Here is a 27,359-nt window from a genome sequence, read left to right as displayed (position 1 = left end):
CTCATGTTGCATGCTGGGAGTTATAGAGTGTACGAGCGAGAGACAGGGATCTGAAGGGATAGGAAACCTGCGACTGCAAGCCGACTGTTAACCTTCATTTACAACACATACAAGCGAAGGAGTCCTACAATCTAGTTTCTGTTTGAAGATCAGCCCAGGAAAGGACCTGCAGCATCTGAACCATGAGAATTCACCGCCGAAGTTTGAAGGTACGCTAATTGTGTGTTGACAGCAAACCAGGATATGGAGGGCTACTAGTAGTACTGGTACTGTGCAAACACACAGGGACACCAGAGAGGGGTGGTAAACTGACCCGCAGATCTTGTTAAAAATTAAAGCCTGGCTCTTCTGTTTTGAATGACAAGTGTATACAAGAGAAGGGGATCCGGTGCGATTTAAGTAATTATTATTTCCCTTTTCATTTTTTTTTTTTTTTTGTAACGCGTTAATGTTTCACACCCCCCCCCCCATAAAAAAGGTCTAGGTTAGGGCCTGCAACTGAGTCACTCGCGGCAATACTGAGGGAAGCTTCCACTTTTCTTGTTTATTTATTAGTGTGGTTATTGGAAATAAGTAACCCATTCAAAATCCCGTTGATGTCGAATTGTTGGAAATTTTGTATTATGTAGCACGATAATCATTTTACATCTGCAATGAAAGCGACTGTTGTTGGATAACGTAACGTACAACACAGGTATGTGACAGCTGTCAAAGGTGCAACCTGTTTCTGCCACAGAATATGCTATAGCTGGCTATATCCATTACAGCCTTTGTTTCGGCAACAAGACATCCACCCCATCTAATTAAAAAAAAAAACATTAAATTATACCAGCCACCGATCGGTAGTATAGTTATAAACAACAACATTATTTGAAACGTATTCTATGGCTTCATTACGGTAACAGCAGGAACATTTTTTAAATAACTTGAAACTTCATATGCATGTTTTTTTTTTTGTTGTTGTTTTTTTTTTTTTTTTTAAACTGAAATGTATATATTACGTGTGAATGTGAATTAAAAGCATGTTGGACGAAATTTAGGCAATATCATTTCCCAGATACAGTATTGTAGTAGTATTTACTATTTTTATGTACACAATGAATTATTCTCATTCGTGCTTTTTGAAATGCCTTTATAATGGTGATTGATTTGTCTCAATTTAACCCAGCTAATTTAATGATGTAAAGACGTTGAGTCCCTTAAATAATTTAGGGAACCACAATCCAATGTCGGTAGATTTTAATAGTTACGAAATTAAGTGAAAGTGGGTTATTTCTCAGAATTGATCGTTTATGTGGTTTTAATGCTCATAACATGAAGGGCTGACAACACCAGCAGTGCCTTGCATTTGCTGTAAGCACCTTTTTGCTGTGTTTCATGACATGTAATATGTGTTTTTTTCAATGTGACTTTTGAAGGAAACAGGTAAAAAAAAAAAAAAAAAAATACTAAAGGCAATATACAGTAACACTAACTGTTAACCAATGTGTTCTCCTGTTCCACTAAGCATTCATAAGTCTTGGCTACCAGGGAAGTGTTGATTACACGTTGTAGGCCATCCTTCTCCAGTGATGTTACCTGCACTTAATGTAGAGGTGATTGTTTTATTTTATTTAACTTTTGATTGTGTTCTCTGTGAGGCATGGACATATCTTCCTCTGGATAGTACCAGGTTGTACTGCGAGTTCATGACCTTCATGGCTTTCTGTGTTGGCTAAAGGTGCAGCCGCTCAATACTGCACATGTATTGAATCAGTGTTTGTAAAGCAGTCTTGTGTGGGAATGCAGGTGTAGTAGGTGTGCACACTGCAAATAGGTGAAGTATCTCAACATACCTTAAGTTCACAATAGATCCACGGTTGTCTCAAACTGCTATGTTGTGGTAGTCACATTTTCACCTGTACTTTGTGCTACGTGTTTAGTTGGTCCCTGGAAATTTCAGTGCTTTGTTTATTCTTACTACTACCCTATTTGCAAGACCACTGCCTGTAATATAATATAAGTTCATATATAGTGTAGAAGTGGTCTGTTATTGTTTGAGAGATATCAAATCATGTAGTCTGGTTAAGGGAACTGCAAACCAAACTAGCGCGTCTGGCTGCAAAGCGATGCCCAGCTTTAATACTCGGTTCTTCAACAACAGGAAACTTTAAACGGATACATAGTGCGATCTAGAACAATGGAATGTAGAAAACAAAGTGTCTCCTGTCCACGCCTTTTTTTTTTTTTTTTTTTTTTGTAATGATCGCATCTTAAAAATTAAGCACTTGTAGTTTTTTGCACTTGTAGTTTGTATTGTGCAAGGCTGCTGCTAAGCATCTCCATTGCTGTCACAGTTGCCCAAAATTAAATTACTGGTACAAGCGCTTACCTTTTTGACTGTAGGTTGTTGTACAAAAAAAGTTAAGTATGAGAGATCCACTGCAAATGTTTTGTAGATGTAGAAACATTTCGAAGTGCATTTCAAAACAACAAGCCGTTTTTCAGACGGGGAATGGTTGTTCTCAAGTTCTCTTGAGTTTTTAGTTAAAAAGGCTCCCCAGGTTCCCAGTGGTATAGTGAGTGAACTAAAAAGAACAAAACACTTGTACCAAACAACAAACCAAGGATGAAAATAATAACATTTTTACAGACTAAGACTAGCATGTCCAAAATGCCTTCTGGCAGATGAAATTGCAAGTTGTTGCATTACTCTTTGAGTAACCTATTTGTGAAATGCCAGGGGGGTGGGGTCGGGGGTGGTGGTGGTGGGGGTTAATATTAAATGCTGTTTTTGTTATAAAGAGCTGAGAATATATATGGGTCATTTTGTATGGGTTTGACCTGTAGTGACCCATGCACAATCTATGGGGGACTGAATAACTTATTAATTATTTTTAACTTATCACTTAAAAATAAATACAGCAAACGATTGCCTTATTGACGCACCACCTGTTACGCTGCATTTAGGAATTTGGCAGCCGGTTTAGTTTGCTTTCGGTAAATGATTGAACACACTTCATAGAACGGCACGATTTCTTTTAAAATATCTTGAACGAAAAAGACACCAGCAGCATCAAAGATTAAAAATATTTCTGCTAAAGATCACTCTGCCCAGGATAAGAAGGGGACATTTCATGTGTCTGTTATTTTTACATTTATTTTGTTTGATAATTCACTGATGTCTTTTAAAAGGTGGACATAAAAAACAAAATATTCTACAGTTTAGATTTTACTGTTTTTTCAGATAAGCATTTAAATACAGTTCTCCCCCTTTATAATGCTGTAGTTGGGAGCCATAGTTAAGAGACTGTGTTTTTTTGTGTTCCGCCTTATAACGAGAATACTAGTGTTAGTGTAATGGCATTATGGGGGAAATGGGAGCCATGACAGTACTGCCTTATAACCTGTTCCACAGTATAAAGGGTCGCATTATAAAGGGGGGGGGGGGGGGGGTGGACATTTGTTGTATAACTCTAGAGAAAATTATCAATTCTGCTTGAAATACCTATTTTTAGACTGTGAAATAAGCAATTTTTTACTGTGAAGAAAATCCAGCTCAAATTATAGTAGTCTGCATGTATATATTGTATTGCCCTTGCCTAATTACATTTTGTGGAACCTAGAATCTTTTTATGGACAAGTCCTATATCAGGACGCCTCGGGAGAAGGAAAAATATCCTAAGTAAGCAGCTTTCCCAATTAAACAAGAAGCAGTTGAGACTACCTTCGTCACACTTTTTTGATTCTTAATGAAAAGAAAAAGAATGAGATCACATTATGATTAAATGTTAAATATATCATTTAAAATAAGTCAGTGGTTTTTTAATTTTTTTTATTCCTAAACAAAATGAATCGCACCTGTGACGTTGACACGCCAACTTTCTTTGCAACAGCAGCCTGAGAAACCACAGGAGACTCCTCCTTATTCAATTGTTCAACGTGGTTTACCAAGTCACAGGGTAATTGCATACTCACTACGCTGCTACGCAAACCTGCCTTGCTCTGAAAAGCAATCTCTGTTCATCATTTGAAAATACTGCATCCCAGTTAAATGAAGTGACGTCCCAGTTTAACAACATAAATTGCATTGGAAGAACCGCCTCCCAGAGTTGTATGCATTTAAGCAGCAATCCCAATTATCTGTACCCCGATTAAGTGGAAAAAAAGAGGTTCAACATTGGGCACAGTGGTGCTTATCCTTTTTAGCTTTAGCTTTTGGCAGATAATGCATTTATTAATGATAATCCAGCCACAACCCAGCTTGTCTGGATCTATGTGCTAACCACACACTGTATTGAATGACCAGGCACTCAGTTACTTTATTTAACTATTTTATACTTGGTGAATAATGTGGTCATTTCAGTGTCTCTCCCCACGTCCATATGCATGTAACACTTTTATCAGTATCTTCAGAATATTATTAAATATGGATTCAAATTTCTGCACATTTTTTTGGAGGTTCTCAGCATCTCATGGAGACCAAAGGTACTTGTTGTATAATTATTTAAATATCTGCCCAGCTTGCAAATACTTTTTTGAATAAATTCTGCAGTTAATTTGTTTGCAGTTTGTGTTTGTTGGTAGTAGTGCCTCTTCAGAGATTTGGCTCTTTCATTAAGCACCCAAGTCTCAAGTATAGCGAGATTGGGATAACACAAAGCCACTCCCAGGAATTAACCTTTTAGCTAAACAGTTAAACAGGCTAAACAGGTTAGCTAGAGTTAAACAGGCTAGCTAGAGTGGGGGTAGTCAAAGCTACACAAAGGGCAATGCCTTTATTTGTATTCTTGTAAATAGCTGTCATTGCTTTGCAAACAAAAAATAAAAAGGATATAACTGATTCAGGCTGGATTGAAGTCAGAAGTTTGTGGTGATGCTACTGATTTGGTTGCAGTAACACATGTTTCTTTAATCACTGCACAGAGAAACATTAAAAAACATTAAATAAACTGTACATTTGTGTTACTTAGTTTTCAGTCAACCTAATCAAAATCACAAACTCAAGAGCTGAGTTTGAAGAAGTGCTGAAGATCTTTACAAGGAACTTCATGATTCCTAGTATTGGAACTAGAAGACATTTATACCCAGTGTGGCAAATTTAGCAAGCAGTATCTTTGGTAATTTACTGACTGAAAACAAAAACAAAAAGGTATTGCTTGTTTTTGGTATTTATAGTAGAATTCCTAATTATTTCTTAGTATATGAATGGAATTGTAATAGTCATTTTTCAAAGTTAAAAGTTCAATGCAAACTTCAGCTCAATAAGTGTTGCAAGAGAACAACCATGCAAAACTTTTTGGAACATCAATGTCAGAAAATGGACCTGGGAAATCATTGTGGAAAACCTCTTTGGGGATTTTTACATTTGAAAGCCGTTGGTCAAACCGCAGAATTAAAATAACTGTTATCCAAAAATGTATTGCTTATAGTAAGTAAATTTATAAATAAAACAGTGCACAGGGAGTTGCCCAGAAAGGATTTTCATCAGGGTGTGGCTGTATTATTAGGAACACTCCACCCCACTTATTTGCTCAAGTATCTGTACCCAGTAGGTTTTATTGTATGAAAAGGGCTGTCAGTAATGTACTGTGTAAAGGGTTGCTGGTAGGCATATTCAGTAGTTAACCTGAGGGTGGCATTTTATTTAATGAATAAGCCCCCTTGTAAAATCTCATTGCTTGATCTGCACAATATAACGTTGCCTTTATTGAAATGGGGTGAATTTAAATCTGTTCTAATTTGAAACACAAATTTGTATTTCTGAGATAAATGGTCCGTCGGTCCTATGTACCTATGTCACACTTTACATTTTTCCATATATCTGAAAACCCACTCATCAATTTGTGATGAATCTTGCAGTTTAATGTTTTTTAGGGTAAGTTATTTAGAGTTTTAGTCTAGGATATACTGGAGTGTCTTTCAGTTTGATCATTTGTGTCTTACATTTTGACATACTTAACAGCACAAAAAGTTGTTCCACGGGGTGGGATATGACTGACAATTTTTTTTTATGAGTGATGAGTTTAAACAACTGTTACTATGAACATTCCAAACCTACATATTAATTGTTTGATTTTTGCTACATAGGTGTGACTTTGACCACAGGACCATGGATCCAGAGGTGATCCGGATGTACTCGTCTTCCCCACCCCCTCTGGATGATAGGGCTGAAGAGGAAGACGATGAATTTGGAGAGTTTGGAGGCTTCTCAGGGATCACCTCCAGTGTCAGCTTGACAGAGTTCGACACGCCTGGCTTCAGCACACAGAGAGAGGACTTTGTACCACAGAACCACTTCATGCCTGACAAGGACTATTCCAGCAACATTGATGGTCTTGCTGATTTGGACTCAGTTAGCATCAGCAAAGACCGGGGCTTTATTGCAGAGATTTCTAAACAGGCTGACGGAACCCTTAAGTTTGTAGAAACCCGTACCAGCATTAAAATCTCTCCAACATCTAAACCTGCCTCCTTCAGCATTGATGGTCCTTCTGGCAAGGAGGGATTTAAAAAGCTAGTGGACCAGACTGAATCAGCCACTAGTTCAAACTCTTCTATAGCACTGGTCAGCAGTAGAACTGATGTTAAAATTCAGTCACTGCAAACTCAGAGCTGCAATGGCACTGTAGTTCCAGGTGCGGAGGTTCTAACAAATGGGTTTGCAGCATTTGACATGCCGGGCCCTGAAATTAGAAAAGGGAAGCAGGCCAGTGTAATTAACTCAAAGGGACAGAAAGTGATCAGCGAGGAGCTAAGTTTAGATTCTACTCCTAGCTCTGCAAATGAATTTGCTGACTTCTCTGCCTTCCTAAAACCTGATGCTTCTGATAATTGCATTCAGACAGTGAAACACTCAAGTGAAGGAAAAACACTGACTTGTTTGGACAGCTTTGTGATAAACAGTGTTAATGAACTGAACATCCCAGAGAAAGAGCTTGCTGAGGTAAGCTTGGAAAATGAAGGCGTAATAGACACTGACAGCACTGGGTCGGATGAAGTTGTTGATGACATTAGCAATGGGGAGAGGGACTTGGAAACAGTGGTGGAACCTAAACCAGTTACTTCTAGAATGCAGCTAATGGAAACTGCAACTGTACATCCGGACAAGGAAGTTACAGATCAGCCTGCAGCACAGAATGGCCAAGAAGAATCAGGAGCTGTAGAATCAGGTGTTTGCAAAAATAGTGTTTTACCCTCTGTGGAGGGCAGTACAGAAGCCGAGCAGGACCAGCCAGTGGACAATGAAGTGGGGGAGAATGGGGAGTTGGGAGACTCTGCCCCCCCTAACACCAGTGTTTCTGTGAGTGAAGACTTTGCTTCTTTCTGTCAAGCGGCCTCTCCAGACGACCAAGATGGCTTTGGAGACTTCGGCACAACCAGCAGCACATCATCTCAGCCTATGTCAGAGGATGTGCCGTCCTTGAGCTTCAATCCAGAAGAGCATTTTGCCAAGTTTGAAGAACTGAGTGCTGATGAAGACTTTGGGGATTTTAGTGAGGTTAGGGACTCCAAAAAGCAGAGTTTTGCTGAATTTAACCAGCCCAAAGCGGACACTGCTTCACTGGACAAGCCTGTCGACTCTAAAAGCGAAAATGAGTTTGCTGATTTTCCACCCCGGGAGGAATTGAAAGACGACAGCGAAGAAGATTTTGGTGATTTCGATTCTGCCCTGAAACCAAAAGAAAGCGAGTTTGCCGACTTCCCCGGCAGCGACAGTTCTGCAGACTTTAGTTCAGCTGCAGGGAGCCAAGAATGGAACGCTTTTGGGGACCAACAGAGTGCGAGCGAAAGTACAGCCTGGGCTGCTTTTGGGGAGGTACAGACTGCATCCTCCATTGAAGGAGATGCGTGGCAGACCAGCACTGCGGTCACTGCACCCTCTGCAGGTAGCCCACAGATCAGTCGGAAGGAAGATGCTGCTTTCGCTTCATTTCAGGGTACAACAGACACCTGCTCAAATCTGAAAACGCAGCCTGCTCTGCAACAGGTTAGTGTTGTCCTATAATGATAGATGTAATGGGTTCATCCAGAACTGCTGTTCCACAAACACAGTTTACATAAGTTGTATAACAACTTGACTTGCTCTGCAGGTATTTGGTGTAATTATTGATTACAGCAAGTGGAATAGATTTACATTCATAGAGAATAGCATAGTTGCAAACAGGTTTCAAGGAAGACTGAAGGGTTTTTTTTCCCTTGTAAGTAAAACTGTAGGAATGTAAACCAGCACACCTTTGAAGAATGCACAGTAGTAAACACATAGGAATTCTATTGTAATGTATAGAACTGACTCACAGTTTAACAAGCCAGAGTGTGGAATGCAGTACCTGGTACAGTATGTTTTACACTTCATACAGGGGAGCAGGTGTTGCAGAAAAATGCAGTGTCAATTGCAGTATTGATCAGATAAAAAAAAAAAAAAACAGAAAAAACCTGCAGACAGTGGAATGTCTCTGGTATCAAGTTCAAATACTTGTAGTGCAAGCCCGCTGACTGCCTGCACACACTACTGGGGTTGTTTTCAGAATGTCTTAGTTGAGCAGGATCCACTCTCTGTTCTCATTATTGGCCAGACAAAATTAATAATATATACATAATTTTGTCATCATTTAAATTCTCTTACTGTATATCCTAATTAAAACAATCTGAAAGTTCAGTGCCCCTGGTTTCCATCACTGGTTACCCATACAGACAGGATCCAGAATGTGTGGCAGAATGTATTTAGAGTAGAGGATTTTTTTCCTGGTAAGAAGTGCCCTTCAGTTTCTCTACCTGCACCAGGTGAATCTACTGTAGCATAAAAGTTTCCTGAAAGCATAAACCCAACTGTGTCTAACAAGCTGATTATTAATTATGGGAGATTAGAAACAGGGATAAGGTAACAGGCTGCAATGAGTGTATACAGTTTGAGAAGTGTGGGGGTAAAAAGCTAAAGGAGCTGGTATGAGCAGACACAGTCCGCTGCGCATTTATAGTCTTTGCTGCTTACTGCTAGGATTATCCGAAATGCACTTGTCAAAGGTGTTCATCTTCAATGGATTATTCCTAATTTGCACACATGTCTCTGCAGTGTTGGCTTGCTAAAACAGCTGGAGTTTCTAGAATTAATAAAGAGCAGCCTTTTCTACTTCTGCAAGCTTGCTTAATTTTTATTGTTAGCCGTCATACCTTTACTGTTGTTCATTCTCCATTTTTTCACTTTTTCTATTATATACCCTTATAAATGTTTACCACAGTTAAGCATTGTAAAGCCCATAGAGCAGAGGTCAAACCGCAGCTTCCTGGCAGGTCCAGTGCGGCTCCTGGTGAAATGCTGGCTGACGCACACTTTGTGGCTCGAATGAACTAAAGAAAGAATAAAACTGCTTGCACAAATTGACACAATTACTACATCCATCTAATTTAAATTTGTATTATTATTAATGATGATGATAATAATAATAATAATAATAATAATAATAATAATAATAATAATATCCTTAACTGTAAATAGTCGTTTAAAATGTATTTATTTAACCAGGAAATGTACCCATTGAGACTGTCACCAAAATTTACTAGGAGCAATAATTTAGAAATTACAAATACAACCAGCACAATAAAACATGCGTTTCAAGCTTGATCAGCAGCACACAGAGATCAGAAAACAGAATACATAGGATATCTATTTTGAACTGTGATTGTGGACTGAAAGAAATTCGTTTTTTTTAAATAAAATTATAAATATGTAGCTACAGTAAGCACTTCTAGGCAATTAACTGTTAATTGTGAAGAAAACGTGTAAAAAAAAAAAAAAACTGCCATCATATCCAAAAACTGCAAACTAACTAGAAAAATTGGTAGGCTTTACATACTACATGCAAAAAAATAATAAATAAATAAATAAATAAGTCTTATTGTCATACTTAATACATTAGCTGAATTCAAAAGTTCTTAACATAAACGCTAAAACTATTTTAATTATACTTTCCGGATCTATTCAAAGTTCTTAATATAAATACAAAAAATGTCATTTCAGGGTTATTTCAAAGTACAGTGCACTCTGTTTATAAGAATCACATCCGTCCCGGATGATTTGATTCTTATAAGTGCTTGATTCTTAAACGTGGACCAGTGTGATTACTGTGGCGCAGAATCAAACTTACTATGAGAATGAAAGAGCCCGTTTCCTGGCTGCAGTGTAATGGGTTGACCACTAGATGTCACGAGTTCCCGCATGTGTGCACACCCATGAAAAATCCACAGCTACTTTCCTTAACAAATTTAAGGATAATTGTCAGTTGGTTAATTGTCTGCTTGTTAAATTTAATGACACCTCGATAGAAAGGGCTTAGCCAACAGCTTTGTGATGGGGGTATAGATCAGTAAGGAAGCAGAAGAAAGAGAAAGAAACCAAAACATACGTAAGAGAGCTAATGTTTGTTCCACACAAAGTATTGTTTACTTAGTGCTGCAAGTGAGAGCTAGGTTTATTTAGGTTGTTTTATTAGCGGTTGTTTCGACACCACAATATAAGCAAAATAAAACCAACAGCGGTTTAAAACTGTAATTAAGACTCCAGCCTGATAATTTACACTATCCTCAGCCACTCTGTCACATTACAATTAGCAAAAGCGAGCCATCAACAGTTTAAATACAGTATACAGATGTCAAATGTGCTCAATCACTGAGGACAATACATCAAAACGAGTCCTCGTGGGTATCAGCTTGTTATATGATCACTGTTCTCAAGGCTGAAAATCTTTTACTACAGTATACTTGAGAAGCGATCGTCTTGTGAGGGTGCCTAGTTTAACTGCTGTGTGGTGTTACGTGTAATGGCCTTTGAATTAAAATGACATTACAGTACAGAATTTTACTGTCAGGACTACCACTGCATTTTAGTATCTGTCGCTGTCACAAAGACGGCTGTAGTGGGTGACGTCAGACCAGAAACAGAATAGACAGAGACGTGGAGTTTGGTGAAGCTGAGCGCTTACTTGCGCGCCGCATTTAATGGTTGAACAAAAACAGCACACGGCACTTGAGGCCAAAATAAACAGACAAACAAAACGAATTAACACTAAACGAAACAGATACTGACAAACAGTGGACGAACAGACAAACACGGTGAGTTAAGTTAATTATTTACTTCTCTTTTTGTTTTCTCCTTTTCCCAACCTGTTCTCCACTCACTGAACACACAACCCCGAGTGACAACATGCTGCTTTTATGCCGCTGTACGGAGACTCGATTGCTAATCAATCATTCAATTGGAGTCTCGGTACAATTGCACGTAAATTTATTTAGTGCAATTCCCCCGTGCTCACATATTATTACATTTTACCTGCAAATCTCAGTTTTTCATTTTATTAATTTTTTTTAATTTGGTCGTTGCCGATGATTTTCAGCCCAGTTTTCTCCCCAAATTGGAATCGCCGATTGTGTTATTATTAATCCTGGTTTACCACTGCAACCCCCCGGCGACTGGGGAAACGGGCTGAAACACGCGTCCTCCGAAATGTGTTCCTGCCAAGCCATCATTTTTCACACTGTGGATCCACAGCGAAACCACCAGACCTATGGTGCCGGAGGACAACAAGATCTGAATGGCTCCACTGCAGACCTGCAGGCGCCCTATCAGCCACAGGGGTCGCTGGTGCACGGTGAACCATGGATTGCCCGGGACACAATTAAAAATAGAAAACTTTTTATTTAAGGAATGCAAAAGGTTCTAAAAATATTTACAAAAATATAAGAATAATCTTTAGTGTCAAAGTTTCATTTAAAACCACTTATTTGCTAAACAGTTAGACCATTAAGGAATGTAAAAGATTATCAGAAATGTTTATAAAGATGAATAGTTCAAAATAATCTTCATAGTATCAGTAGTCTTCAAATAAATCCAAAACAATTTCTATTCATAGCTATTTAAAACTGTTATGGAATGTCTTATGAAATAACTTAAATAATTGTAATAACTTTATCGAATTAACTTAAACTATCACGAGGTGGTGCAGAGGGTGACACGTGAGGATTGGGATTTGTAAGCACTTGTGCTGTGCTTTGCTGTGATTTAAAATAAACTCCAAAAACTCCCTTCACCCACAAAACAATTGGAACCAGATTTGTTTGTATTAAATAATGCCCTTGCCCCTTCCCCAGTTACATATGACTCAGGTAATTAAATAATTACCTTACCTTCAATTATCAAGCCCTGAGTCAGACTTGCCGTGGAGCTTTGCATTTTAAGTACTCCCACCCTGACAACAAAGACTGTACAGAAAGATGGGCTTACAACCCGTGCCTGCAAAGGGAGCAGAGGTATCACTGCCCCAGCTACCCCGGCTGTAGTTATGATCCCGCTGCTACAACTTTTTTTACAGGTTTTTTTTTTTTTTGCCAAAAACACAAGTCTGTCAACTGCGTCAGGTTTTAGTTTCGTACGTGTGTAGGTAATCATGTTACTGAAAACTCTTTCAGATGGAGAACTTGTAGCTGGTATGCACAAATAGTTTTGTGCAAGTTTGCTAAGTCTAGGTAAGTTGAGCTTTCCACCAGATCAATAGATCTGATTCGCTGTCAGCCAAAGCAGTATGCATGTAATGATTTACTTCAAGTAATATTTTGTCTTTTTCAAGAACTACGGCGGCATTAGTAGCTCCTGACATGCTTCACTTAAAAAAAGCTGACCAAGGTCTTAAGTTTTTTAGCAGGTGCCCCTTTATTTGCTGCTTCTCCTACTCCCTGAGATTCGGTTTCAGTGTTACTGGCTGTGCCAGTGAAGTGCTTTTCCTGATGTAGCAGAGATTCCAACTCTGACACCACTCTTGTTTTGATTGATGCAACCTTGTCCTCACTGATGCACTTTGAATCTAGGGTCGGTAAAAGATGAAATGTCAAGTAGATCTTGGGTGTGTGAGTCGGAGTATCAGAATCTTCTCTTTGATTGACTTTGTGAGTTCTGTCACCTTCCTCAACGGCCAACTTGCTGCTGTTAAGCAGATGCAAAACAGGCTCGAGGTAGGAGACACTGACATAGTTTTCACCTGACAAAACGTCTGTGGAATCCACCAGTGGGCTCAAAGACTTATTTAATGAATCAAGCACATCAGTGTCCTGCTATTACTAAGTGCCTGGCTTTTTTTATCTGCAGCTAGGACTTGTGCGATTGCTTTTTCCTGTTCCAGCACCCTTTGAATCATTTGCTGACGTGATCCCCAGTGATAAGGTGTTCCTGTTATCAGCTGGTTCTGAGGTAGATTGAGCTCAGCTTGTGCCAAATTCAGCGCTTTTCTTTTCTTCCAGCTGTAAGAGAAAGAGCTCACCAGCCTCTTACACAGACCAACGGCACGATCAATGCGCTTATCACCTTTCTCAGTGTTTTCTATTAAAAAAAAAAAAAAAAAAAGAACACACATGTAAGGAATAATTGATATATAAATATAAAGCTGTAATCTTGCTCAGTTTTAATTTAATGTCACCATAAAGCATATACTGCTGTATGCAAGCGAAAGATAAAACAAATGGCAACCAGCTAGTACATTACTACATATCAGCTTTTTATAGAAATGGATACTTTGATATTCATTTTATCCCATTATTCAAAATAATTGCTGGCAAAGCTGTTGGTAAAAAAAATACTTGGGAGTTGGTATTTCTTGTCAATTGTTTTCAACAACTTTCTAAAGCCTTTTTCTACAGTGTATATAGAAACCATATCTTTCACAACGTGATGCGTTACTGCGGCAGTATTTTGTTTCCACCGTTTACTGTCTGGTTCATAGGGCACACAAACCTTTGAAAATGATTCAGAGAGAAATGTTTTTTGTTTTGATGGCCGATTGGCTTGTCGTACTATCGTTTTTCACAAAAAGTGACGTCCTTTCCTCATGAGATGTCGTTTACAGGTAATAAAATAGGTTTGATCCAAACTACCTCCTGGACCTGGCACAGCTTTTCGAACTTATTTTACAAAGTATGGTACTTTGCTCGGTATCTGTTTGATTTGAATCCAGAAAAACCTAAACTATTGAAGATCTTTTTTCTTACGTATCGGCTCCTCTCCCTCATTTGAAATGAGATGAAGTTAAAACTTTGCCGCTTGCACTGTTTCACTTTTGCTGCTCACAGCCATTGTGAAGTGACTAACTCATAACCACTTCACTGATTATTTGGTCCCGCGATAAAATAATAATAAAAAAATGAAAATCTAATTTCAAATAAAAGGCTAAAACGGAGTGCCCCCCGTGTCACAGTGTGTAATATACTACAAACAGTACTATTGAATAACAGTTTGTTTTTTGCAAGAAGTATTTATTGTTTAAACTTTCCAATTTGAAGGGTCTCAAGCTGATCAGAGTGCCATTCAATCAATACTATAATAAAAAACGTACCATTTGCTTACTTTACACATTACGAATGCTTTCTGTGTACATGAATATAATAAAAATAGTAGTTTATATTAGTTTATCTCAAGTTAGTCTTTTGTCACCTGGATAGTTAGTGCCAACTCATTGACCTGATATTTAGGGGTGAAGTTTTAGCGTTTTCAGCATGAAAGTGACAGAATAACTTTTTATTAACAAGTATTTTTTAGTAAATTTACATACCTGTGTTGATGATTATACATAATTGTAATTGATTTGGTTATCAAACAACCACAAAAAAGCCTTGCATTTTTTTGGCAAGTGTAAAACCAAGAATTCTCCGAAACTCGTTGAGACATTTTGCTTGTTTCACCATGGCCTATTGCCATGTCCTACTGGGCTCGCTCATAACTGACAAAGATGGCGCGAAGACCCTAACTCCCTAAGTTTATATATATTGGGGAGAGTTCATGGAATGTAGTTTAAACAAATCCTTTTAAAAGTTTAACTTGACCTGATTGATTAAATGGATCCGTGTATAGTATTAGTTCAGTAATTCAAAGTTGAAATAATATAATGTAATAAAAATAATACCAATCTGTACTTTTCTGAGACCTCCCTGTGAAGTTCAAATGGATGAGTCCAATGCGCACAGGACAGGGACTGAGCAGGGGAATCAAATTGAAACATATCTTCAGAATAGAGATTTTGTGCATTCGCTTCCCCTGCTGTTTACACATAGATAGGTTTAATTTTGCTTCTAGACATAATGTTCAGTTTTTTTTGCTCAGTTTGCACCTGGTGTGCACTGGCTGTAAAGAAGCCAGTTGAGTTCACTTAATGCCGGGTTGATTTTCAAGCAGTGTAGATTTCCAACGAAGTCCATTCAGTGTAGGTATCTGAAACTACCTGTACTTATAGCAAGCAGTTTATTCAGGTGTGCAATTAAATAAATGTTATTTGTTTGTTTAAAACACAGCGTTTCCCAGTTTGACAGAGTTTGGCTTGTTACAAGAAGAGGAAGCAGTTTCTTCAAGTTGCAGTCGAATGTGGTAGGGTTAGAATTATGAGATACTCAAGATGCGCGTCTGAGTTTTTATAGACAGTTAATAGGAGTGGCCCCCAGGTTACTGTCAATCCTTTGGTTGACTTTTTTGGTCCTTGATTGGTAAATTACCACCCGGACGTTCTCTTCAGAATGAGGGCCCGATTTATTTTTCCAAGTGTAGTGTTACATGGCTTGCATTTATAAACATTTTGTACCAAACATGTATTTATTCTTTCAACATCTGTCAAGTTATATTTAATGTTTTAAGTTTTAAACATTTTATTAATTTCAATTCCATTCTTTTTTAGAGATTCTTCTATTGTACAAATTATACAATGTTTGTAAATTTAAGTAGTCACAAGCATATTCCTGATTTTTATTAAAATGGAGCTCTCATGCATTACCTCCATTATCCACAACAGGGCACAATTACACAAGATTGGATAGTTTTCAAAAAGAAACATTGCTTGGTGACTCGCAGTCTGATACATATATTTGAATGGCCATCGGTTGATCGCAATCAATCCTTTTATTGTTCCAAGTGTGAAGAATACTTTTTGAAGCGCGGCACATCAGTGGGGGTCCTAGCCATATGTTTGGAATAGAAATTCCTGTGGTACAGACAAAAAGTCTGTTGTTTTAACTGGTCTCCACTAGATTGTAATCTAATTAACTCAATTCTTTCAGAAGGTATCATACTCTTCAGAATGGGTCTGTAGTCCGGTGGAGTGGGGGATTTTGAAACCACAAACCCCCCACACAGACGGAAGTTTAGAATAGACCCACGTATATTAAAGAAAAAGGAATTGTATTAATAATTATACATTTCCTCCACAGTGTTACAGGGATGTAAAAGTGTACGTTTTATGGTTCAAATAGTAAAAATACAGCCTGACCAAGGAATGACAAAAAGCCATTGAATTTCCTCATTCCAAAAGAGAAATTTTAACTTGACTTTGGCGTTCTCCTTTTTAATTGACTTACTAATTTTTATTAAATGTGTTTTAATATTTTGGTGTTTTTAAAGTGGGCTTATTTCAATGACATTATTGTATGAGCAAAGTAAATGTTACGACCTGGCTTGCTACTATTCAATTTTCTTTTTTTTTTTTTTTTTTTTTTTTTTTTTTTGACAAATCGACAATTAATATCGGCATTTATTTTTTGAAAGAATTGACTGTTTTTTGTTCTTTTTTCCAGTCTTTATTTTTCAGAGAATGGGTGAAATCGACCTTTTATGCTTTAAAAAGCCCAGTCTTTTTATGCCATTGAGAAACACCTCATTTAGTGAAGCCCCTTTATCATACTCAACATTCAACAAAACCATGGTTACCAACATTCGAATTGAAATAACATTTGGTCGCAGCAGAGTTATACCTTAAAATCCTACACAAATTTAAAAATGGTCTCAAATAAACCGTAGAAAACGCAGCATATAAAAGTGTATTACACAGTCTATTATGGCATAAATTTACTAGTAAAAATAACATGCAACAAAACATTAGGTAGTTGAACAGAATTAACTTGCACTTATTGTTAGGAGTCTGACCTCCGCCCTCTCCTGCTTCAGCACAGCTGGACTCAAGAGTCACTGGAAGGTAAGGTAGACGGGCCTGGCTGTCAAATGAAAGTGCACTGTCAGTGCAGGTTTTAATGATTGACAGTCATTTAAACGAATGAGAGCATTCTAGTGCTGCTTCAGTCTTCGAGACCTGTCAGAACAGGGTGAAACTACAGTACTAACGCACAACTGAGATGACTGACAGCGACCCCCAGCAAATCAGAGTGGAACGGAGACGGGACAGACAGGAAGTATACAAACTACACAGATTAGAGATGACTTCAAAATTATTATTTTTGCTAAGAAAAAAAAAATAGCTAGTGGTTTTACCGACCTTTATCTGTACATTTTTCAATCAAACTCATATTCAGCATTTAACAAGCTTTCCATATTTAATATAGAAAAGTAGACTCGTTATCACTCCATTATGTGTGACCCCATGCTTGTTGTTTATTTGGTTGTTTGTTTAGTAGAAAAGCTTGTGAGGCGTTACGCATTTTGAAAGCCTTGTTCAATTTATGTGAAAATTTGCATATGACTTCATAATGGTGTGAGAACAAAAAAGTTGCACCTTTTCAAACCAAACTCTTCTGCCAAAACACCCCACAACCCACCCACTGGTTATAATTATAAATATAAGAGCATAATAATTTGTGCACGCACATTTGTGTGATTTGCCGTGGCTTCCAATTGTAGGTCATTTGAACCTGGTGTTGAATCAACCAATTCACTTAGTTATTCTAATGAGATGACTAGTGCTAGATATCTATTCTTGGACAGACACACATTTAAGACTGCCTTGGGAGCATTTCAAACTACCGAAATTCATGTTCATCGAAGCATCTTTAAAAAATGACACTGCTGATATCCAACAATTCTTTTCTTCAAGCTACAGCTTTATTAACCAATTATGCCGTTATGCTCATCTGAGCAGAGGCTACTTTGTCATTTTTGGAGCATTTTTAACTGGCTGTCTGTCTACCTGTAACTATATTGTTATGATAACTTACTGTAATTGTGTTAACTGCAAAAGGTAGTCTAAATAATGTGTCAAGTTACATAAATATAGCTTATATAATTTGGTACTTAAGGGGCTAATTAGATTGGAGATGGTTCTAAAAGTGCATTTAAACAGCAGATTCGTTTAATCTGTCCACCGAGCACTGTCCATTTGTTCTCATGTTTTTTGAGTTTACTTTCAATGCAGACAGCTTTTTCATTCCTCCATGGTTCAAATTGTTTTAGAAAAATACATATCTGGCAATATTTTAAACTAGAGGTTTGTTTCACCTTTCCATTCAATGATTCAAATAGTTTGTTTACTGCTTGCTGATTTGACCTCTAAACTTGGCAATCCCTAATATTTTATTTTAGTTCTCCTTGAAGTGACAGTACTCCACAGAACTTTTCTAGCAAGTCAAAAAAAAAAAAAGAAAAATATAGTATATATTTTGAAAACTACAAATACTTATGTATTTGCCTTTGTATCCATTAATTATATAATTTATTTTTTAATATTTTGCAGTGCTCAACATTTAAAAAAAAAAAAAAAAAAAAATTGTAAACAAAATAATTATTCTTGGTAACGTTCCTAGAAGTGAATGTTTTACTTTGGTTATGGAAACACTGATCAAATATATAATCGCTTTAGAAAATGATTTATTTCATTATTGTCTCTTAAAAAACAACAACTTTAAAACCTATATTTACCTTGAACTTCTGACCGGGTAACCTTCCACTGAGGAAGAAAGTCCCTAACGTAATTAGAATAGAAAAACGACACACACGTAGTGAACATTTGATTATTATTATTATTATTATTATTATTTGGATAACATATGTATTTACTCTTTCTTATTGTAATTTATCTGTAGTATTTGTTACTGCGATGTTAAATGGCATGTCCGTTTTTCGTTTTACATTATCTAGAATATTAATTGTAAAATGTACTAACTTAACTGCTTTATTTATTTATTTATTTTAAATCTTCGCAGGGTGTAAATGAATGCCTATCTCTATTGCAGATTGATCATCAGAATTTTGCAGAGTTTCTTTTGTTTTTCCATTAGATTTTTTCTGCAGTGTTTGACATCTGTTAAAATCAACGGCCTGCATTGTAAGCTGCTCAGAGGCCTGAGTTCAGTGCAAGGGCATACTGTCAGCTACATCACATGATTCAAAAGCATATTCAACAAATTCAGCTTAGGACAAAGTAAAGAAACAATAAGGCCTTGTCTGTTTTGTTCAGGCATCTTTGGTGAGTCGCCTGGAGCTGGTGTTCCAGACCTGCTTTCCTTCAGCCCCAGTCCCCAGTGCAGATGAGGAGATCTCATCCCTAAAGGTATTTCTGGAGCCAGGAGAGCATCGGTTGAAAAAAGCGCAAGCCTTGGCACAGCATGGGTAAGGATACCCTTGCTCACTTTGATTCTAAATAAATATTCATAATAATATGCTTATATGTAAGTGAAGTTTCAATATTGAGGTAACATGCAGTCTGAAATAAAAAGTACTGCTGTGACCTGCTCTCAATTAAGATCCCTGTCTGCAAGATCTCCCTATTACACACGCTCTGTTGGGATCAATTTGTACGAGTCTATCTGGTGGTTAGAATCAAGGAATTGCAGTGTACAAAGGAACACTTGTGAAGATTAGCAAAACATTATAAGTAAGATTACTATTTGTAATACTGGACTACAAGATATTCATATATCTTGCATGGTATGTAAGTGTTTTTTTTAATTATTATTATTACATAAACTTGTGAAACTCTTCCCAGTACATTTAACCCTTTCCTGATGGTAAACCTCTTTTTGTGCAAGTACTGTATATGGTTACTTTCCCCTATGTATAGATCTAATCAAATCTACAATAAAACCTTTTTGCTTTGGCAGCTGAAATCATCTGGAAGTTTATAAGGTGTGGGTCACTTGTGGTGTAGTGAGCCCTTAAGAATTGAAAACCCACAGAAAGAGCCAGGCTCCTCACACTTTGAGGCATGTAGAACTGTGTCAGTCTGGCACTTGGACCGGCTATTAATCTCCTGTCCTAAACCACTGTAGTAATTTTGAATCCCCGTGGCAGCAGTGATTGGATATTCTAAAGCCTGATGGTGCTGCTTAGTGTAGCTTGGTCACTGAGGGTTGTGGTTGTGCTTGCTTGATCACATGCCTTTCTGTTTTGATGATGTGTTCTGTGTTCCGTGATGGGCTGTGCAGGGAGCTGCTTGAAGTGTGGACGGAGCTGCAAGATATCCAGGATGCCTATGGTCTGAGATACCAGTGGGGTGGCTCCCACAGCAACAAAAAGCTGCTCTGCTCATTGGGGATTGATATCAGGAACATTGTAAGTCATGTGCATTTTATAACCCCCGAACAAACAGTGTTCCTACAGCATACTTTTAAATTCTTTTTAAAGTTTAGTAATATGCATTGCTTTATTGATAGTGTAATTTTGCAGATTTCTTTAAACTTTTTTTATTTATTTATTGTGGCCATTTAAGCTTTTGTTAGGGTGGGTGTCTGTCACTCTGCAGTTGTTGTTTTGCTAGCTTGGAAAACACAGTGTACTTTCTTAATTTCAGTTTTAAATGGTACGATGAAAGATTTGTTTTTTTGCAGCTGTTCACAGGCCAAAAGAAGCACCCTGTTATAGTTCCCATGTACGCAGCTAGTCTGGTGAGTCATCCAATTTTCTTTTCACATCTGTGCCTGCTGTTTTTAAAAGGCATATCAATTGTAAATGTGTATTAATCACTTAATCAGTGCATTTATTGGTAAACTGGATGCTCTTTAGTTCCAGACGGGGAGTGTTATATACATGATACCCAGTTAGATGTCTTGATTAGCCTGCTTTAGGTTTTCGGTAAAAAGTAGCATTTTTTGTTTGTTTGTTTTTTGCTTAAGTGCAAATGCACACGGGACGGCAAAGGAATAAAAAAGGGCTCTCTACAGAAGGAAGACACGTAGTTTGCATCGTTTTTGTTGTGCAGTAGTTCTTTTAATCAAAGTTTCTTTTTTTTCTCTCCATACTTGTCTGGTATGCATTGGCCCCTAACAGGTGAATTTCGTGGTAACTCCTCAATTTCACGATTTCCGCAAAAACCGCGAAATCACGATTTAGGTAGACCCCTAATTATCACTGTCCACAGCAGTTTATTAATACGAGTGCTGTCCATGGCTTATATTTTAAGGAACATTTTGTTTTCATTGAAGCGATGACTAGCACTTGCTTGCAATCTGCCCAGCATTACTGACTACCTGCTCACTGACATTGCCAGGACGCTTAGTACTTCTGACCAAAGGTACAACTTTTGGAACAATCTTTGTTGTTTTTCTTCATTTTTACTCTGAGGTAGTTCAGATGAATAAATGCTGATTTTGTTTGAAAGTTTGTAGGGTGCCATCTCATTAAATGGTCACCCAGATTAGTTGTGTTACTGGAGTATACCAAACAATGCGTTCTTTACTTTTCTTTCTTACCGTCTTACTTTAGAAAATAATTGTCAGATATCAAAAGGCATAGTAGCCCGGTTGATACAGTATTTTGTAATTCTAGCACAATGCTCTTAACCTGCTCTGTTACTTTGAACACTCCTACATAGATCCAGTCACATCAGTAAACACTCACAGGGGGCGAGGCAGGGGGGAGAAAGTGAGCTCAGTCGCATGCAGAGCTATAGGTGGAACTATAGGAGGAACTTTTATAGGTTGTGGTCAGGAATTTTGCAGAAGGTAAAGGGGTTAAAGTTCATGGCAGTGCTAATTGCAAGATCAAAGTGCACTTGTATTGTAAAGACACATTGCCACCACTGTACATTCTGTAATGAAAATATCCATTTAAGTACACACTTTTTATATTTGTAGATTTATAATTAATTTAATAATCTACTAACATAAACATGTCTGCACTTTTTATTCCAATATCAATCTTTTTTTTGTGGTTTGCACAAAGCAGTGTGGTTATTTTCCTTCTTAAATTGGTACCTTCTAGGGTAGGTCCAAAAAAACACATCTAGTGTTAAAAAAAAAAAAAAAAAAAAAAAAAAAAAAAGGATTGCAACTTTCACTTGTTGTCTCATGCTTGGTTTTCAGGGTATGCTAGAGCCCACCAAAGAGCCGGTGAAACCAGTGTCGGCTGCAGAGAAGATAGCTTCAATAGCACAAGCCCCTCCTGTGTCCCCAGAAATGAGCACTTGTACACAAGATCAAACCCAGGTAAAGAACACCCCAGATATCTGATAGAAAACAGGGGCTGGTAAATGCACTAGCCTTTTGTCTCTGGGTTGTGTGTGTGTGTGTGTGTGTGCGTCTATATATATATATATTTCTTTTTTTAATGGAAGTGCTTGAAAGAATATTCAAGTTACATTGTGTAATTCATATCCTTCTCTGGGTTTAATAGCATCTGTTGTTCATCAGGTGGCTAAACTCTGCCAATTCTACAAAAAGTGCACTTAGTGTAGATGGTTAAAACTGTTATAAAAGCATCCCACAGCTTTAAAAAAATATATTTTAACACTGTCGATCTTCCTTTCAGGAAAACCTCCCTCCTGTCCAGTTTGACTGGAGTAGCAGTGGCCTTACTAACCCTCTAGATGGTACGTCTCTCCCTAGCGCCTCTAGCACCAGCTAGAGTTAAGAAACAGACTTCTCCCTGCTGACTTTTCATTTTCATATTCTTTTACTTTGTAAATGCAGGCTTTCTTTCTTAGGCGAGGATGCCTCTTGCACCTTTTAACAAAACAAAACATTTTAACAAAACAGTGGCATGCCTGTGCTGTACCAGCACTTACTGAGCGAGTACAAACATTATTACGTTTGTTCTGGTTAAGTGTGACCTAGGGGTAACTCATTAGGACCGTACTGTGAACTGAAATTCAAACTCTTTACTACAGACTAAATAATAATAATAATTCTAATTTCACAGTTGTGATCAGAACTATGAATTACGACTGATTGACAGCAGTGGAATAGACTAACAAAACTCTCGCCTCAGCAGTTACATTTGAAAAAAAACTATTAAAATAAAAAATAAACCGCAAGCGATGCATTTACTTAGACATCTTTGCTGTGTTATTATATTACTGTTTGCAAAGCTCTGGAAACTTTTAGTACTGGTGTCACAGGAAATAAGTTGATCATGCAAGCACAGTAATGCAAAACTAGGCAGAAGTAAGGTGGGGCAACAGTGTGATTAAAGGGGAGGTTCACTGCATGGCTTTTTATTTTTACCTGAGTGTTCTATTTGTTGGTGTGTGTTTGTGCCACTGTCTTTTCATATGAACTTTAAAACGTGTGATCGACGACTCTTTATATGTTATTTTTTTTTAAACCTGCCTTTCTGTGTTTCTATAACAGCGTTGTCAATCAGATGTAGTTTATTTGTGATCATAGAGATTTATTTATAGATTAAATTAATTTACACGTCAAAATGTTGTCAATCTTTAATCAAAAATAAAATGACTGATGCTTTAACTTTTGGAAAATCGCTCGCATACCTGTCCATACAGTAGTGCTTCCCAAAACAAGAACACCTCCAGAAATGCGAAATAACGTTAAATATGTAACACATTTTGCTAATTAACGTTTGTTACACAAACAGAAATACACCTTAATATCACTGGCTACTTACAAATTTCATTTAAAATTATGTAGTTGTTGCTAATATATATTATAGCGATAGTCACATTCCCTTATCTAGCGTCATACCGTCAAATATATCTGATCTACTTTACTAATATAAATTATACTTACAAAATTAATTTTAAATTATTTAATGTTTGTTAATATATCCGATCAACTTATTTCCTGGGCTCGATCCACTTATTTCCCAGCCTAAGCTCATAGACATTAGAAACAATGGAACTTCCCCTTTAAATTCTAGAGTGTGATCAACTTATTTCCCGATCACTTATTTCCTAGGACACCGGTGTTACTTCAGTGTTTAAAACTGGCAGAAAGTACACATTTTATGTATGACTAGACTAACAAAGGGCATTGTTGAATTCATTTACATAAATACTACAAAGATTAACTGGAATTCCTAGAATAAAAAGTGTTTTTTACATACACCTATGCAACAGTTGTTTAATATCAGTAAACAATAAGACTAGTTTATTGTATTTCTCTTTTATTGTCTAGCATAGCTTTTGTAATCCTTTAGAAAAAAGTTCAAAAGCACATTTTTCCTGTTTACTTTCAGTATTTAATCCAACAGCAAAGTTTGAGCACTAATTTAGAGCTGTTTATCTCACTAAAGTTATTTAGTTAACTGGAACTTTTCAGGTTATAGATACTTGTATAAGTTTTTCATCATTTTCAGCTCTATGTACTAAAAGATATTGTCGATATCACTGTCTTCAGTTTCCTCATTGAAACTGAAATGGGGGGACCCTAGAAAAAATAAGGTGAGCTAAGTCAAGAGCGAAAGCCTGGATGCACTTTTTGCTGTTGTCTTGTGTCTTATAACTACTTGAATACATTTTGTGTGTCTTTTCTTTTAACATACTGCTTTTTAACTTTTGAGATTAAAGGGAATCTGTAGATTAATAAATATTCAATTGTTGCATGGACACACACACAAAAGTGTGTAAAGTTTTAAATATTGTATGCCATTAGAATATGTCGGTGTAGGTATGTTTATTTTTCAAAGTTTCCCTTTTAATGAGAGAAACTATCTTTAATCCTTTCATGGAAATACTATATGCCTGATTGCAATAAATCTACTTTCTTCTAAAACCAAGTTAATTATAAGTGTTAAATCATAGCTTTGTAAATTAAAAAAGGTTGAGCTACCCTATTAGTAATTTACTGAAGCATAGCTCGCTAACAGCTTGAGCTTTGATCTCAATGTACAGTATATTTGTTTAGTTGCTGATTTTCTACTAATAACCTGCATGTTAAAGTATGTGTCTTACCACTTTTTACACATAACCTCCTTCCGTGGCTTATCTTCTCTATGGCTGCCTACCAACATGGTTACTGAATTTCAAGCTAGCGGTGGGTCGACTCTTCTGAACCTTGATTTCTTTGGGCCCGTGGATGACACTAGTTCTAGCGGCACCACCAGCATCCCAGGTCAGCAGAGTGTTTTAACCATAGACTTTCTCAACTGCTAACAGACTACTAACACATGATCTGTTCACATGGCTGCTTACCTAAAAAAACAAACTGCGATAAAGACTCAGAAGAAAACAGCTGTTAGAAGCAATTGCATTGTTCGATGTATTTCATGCATTTGACACTGTGACCCTTAAGTCTGTTATTTTTTTAAATTTATTTATTTTTATCCCTGGCCTAAATATTAATTTTAAATAAGATTGGATTATTTTAAGCGAAGCATGGCTTGGCCTGTTTATTACTTTGATGGGATACCTTTAAGGAGATGTGGGGGAACTGATGTCGACCCCTTAAGGGGCATAATATATATAAAAACCTTGCCATTTTGTTAGGAGGCACTGCGCTGACCAGCATGTAATGCCCACTGGCTAATTTAATTTATAGGTCCCAAATCTCAGTAAATTGGTATATAACTGTTGCATCCCAGCAGTACTAAAAAACTCTTAAGTGGTGTAAATACTTGGTTTAAACAAACCCCTGGGTTTTTGTTTTTTTAAATAGACTTCAGCTTATAGAGGGTTTTTGTGAAGGTATTTATTTTTTTAGATACGCCATGTCCTTCTTCAGTCATTTCTTGTCTGTTTTTGTGCGTGTGCGTCATTTATTCTCCAACACATGGCTTGAGTCTTTTAGATTAGACTGCAGTTGTTTTCCCACATAGACCCCATTTCAGATTCTTCAAGTTCATCATTCATTTTTAAAAACAGATCTTCTAAAACTGGCAGAATAGGGGGAAGGAGTCCAAATGTTTATTAAACCCCTGTAAAACTCTATTCCTTATTCACCAACATTATCCATAGTTTGGAAACTGTAACAAACTACTTTTTACAAGAAACCAAATTTGATTACCAGAAAAAAACACATGCAACCTTTCATCTTGGTTCAGGGCAGTTTTCTAAATTGAGAAATCGCCCTTTAGTTGTAAGAACCTTACAGAGATTGTTCATTATTTTAAAGCTCAAAAAATAACTACCTGTTACGTAATAATAATAATCTTTATATAGCATCTTTCATAGTGGACCACCATCACAAAGCACTTTACAAGATACAAACCAGAAAACTGCATCAGCTGCAGAGTCACTTACAACAGTGTCTCACCTGAAAGATAGAAGCACAAGGAGATTAAGTGGCTTGCTTAGGGTCACATAATGAGTCAGTGGCTGAGCGGGGATTTGAACCGGGTAACTCCTCGTTACAAGCTTGTTTCTTTAACCACTGGACCATACAGTTTCCTATGAATGTGTGAGATGAGCAGGGGTAGCTAGGTAGTCCCTGAATTCCACCAGTAAAAACCTCAAAATGTTGAGCTGGTGTATATTACTTGTTATATCCATCTGCGAGGCTGAATGAGAGCATACATGTTTTCATTCTCCTCGTTATGCATGCTGATGCATTTTAAAATGCATCTTACTACTTCAATGTATGCTCCAACATGTATTTTAGTAACGCTGGTATACAAAATACATCAAAACACTATAAATAGGGTCTATTTTAAAGTTATAGTGGTTGAAATGTAGAACTCCACAGTAATCAACAATTTCGTATTTTAATGTCCCCTTTTTTGTAATCTAGAACTGCATGCATATTGTTCTGTAAACATCTGTCATGTTTAAGTGCAAATGTTAAAACGGAATAAGGCATGTCCTTTGACCTGTTGAGGAATTATCAGGGCTTTCCAGAACTAAATCTTGCCAACAAATATATACTGTGCATTATTTACTGGGGTTATCAGTTTTGATTTCTCTGTTTTAGTAAGGGTCATTTTGGTGCTGTCCACTAGAAAGCCTACACAAACTCTTAAGAGCAAATCTCTCTTCACATAATACAACTTTTCCAAATTTAGAGTAGCAATTTTATTGTGCATCGCCTTGATTTTCATCTTGCAAATTAGCGTCAAATTACTTTATGGATAATTTTGTAAAAGTTATATAAACTGGAGCAAATGGGTCTTTCATATTTTGTGGTGGTCTGAAAGTTTGCCCATTTCACCTCCAAATCCATGGTAGAAAACCTCACTATAATAAGTACATCTTACATTTTCATTATTATTATTAGAAATACACACCATTGTAACATTGAGCTTAACTGTACAGTGAGGTTAACTGTACATAAATGTTTATGATCTATCAGCAGAAATCAGGTTTAACTGCACGCTATGTGATGTCATTGAGGAAACAGATTGCCATGTCCAAAGTCCACATAAGCCCCTTTCACACTAGCATGCTGTACCCGGGTCAGGGCCCGGTGTCATGCGGGTCGGCTATGTGATTTCACAGTGCTTTTGATAAAGCAGAGTTGACCTGGGT

General features: G+C 37.1%; 1 protein-coding gene across 2 annotated transcripts in view; it reads left to right on the top strand.

Moving 5' to 3' along the window:
• LOC121316127 (aftiphilin-like) overlaps positions 1-27,359 on the top strand; it is a 30,672-nt gene continuing 3,313 nt past the window's right edge. The window contains exons 1-8 of one of the 2 annotated variants that reach the window (XM_041250924.1): positions 1-209; positions 6,070-7,969; positions 19,185-19,336; positions 20,152-20,278; positions 20,554-20,610; positions 22,027-22,149; positions 22,472-22,532; positions 24,928-25,011. In XM_041250924.1, the coding sequence (XP_041106858.1) occupies positions 6,092-7,969; positions 19,185-19,336; positions 20,152-20,278; positions 20,554-20,610; positions 22,027-22,149; positions 22,472-22,532; positions 24,928-25,011 (2,482 nt within the window). In that variant the 5' untranslated portion in view covers positions 1-209; positions 6,070-6,091. The remainder of the gene's footprint in view (positions 210-6,069; positions 7,970-19,184; positions 19,337-20,151; positions 20,279-20,553; positions 20,611-22,026; positions 22,150-22,471; positions 22,533-24,927; positions 25,012-27,359) is intronic. The other variant, XM_041250925.1, reaches the window with a different exon arrangement.

The sequence above is a fragment of the Polyodon spathula genome, chromosome 5 (assembly GCF_017654505.1).
Source record: "Polyodon spathula isolate WHYD16114869_AA chromosome 5, ASM1765450v1, whole genome shotgun sequence".
Taxonomy (NCBI): domain Eukaryota; kingdom Metazoa; phylum Chordata; class Actinopteri; order Acipenseriformes; family Polyodontidae; genus Polyodon; species Polyodon spathula.
This window is presented reverse-complemented; position numbering and strand designations above follow the sequence as displayed.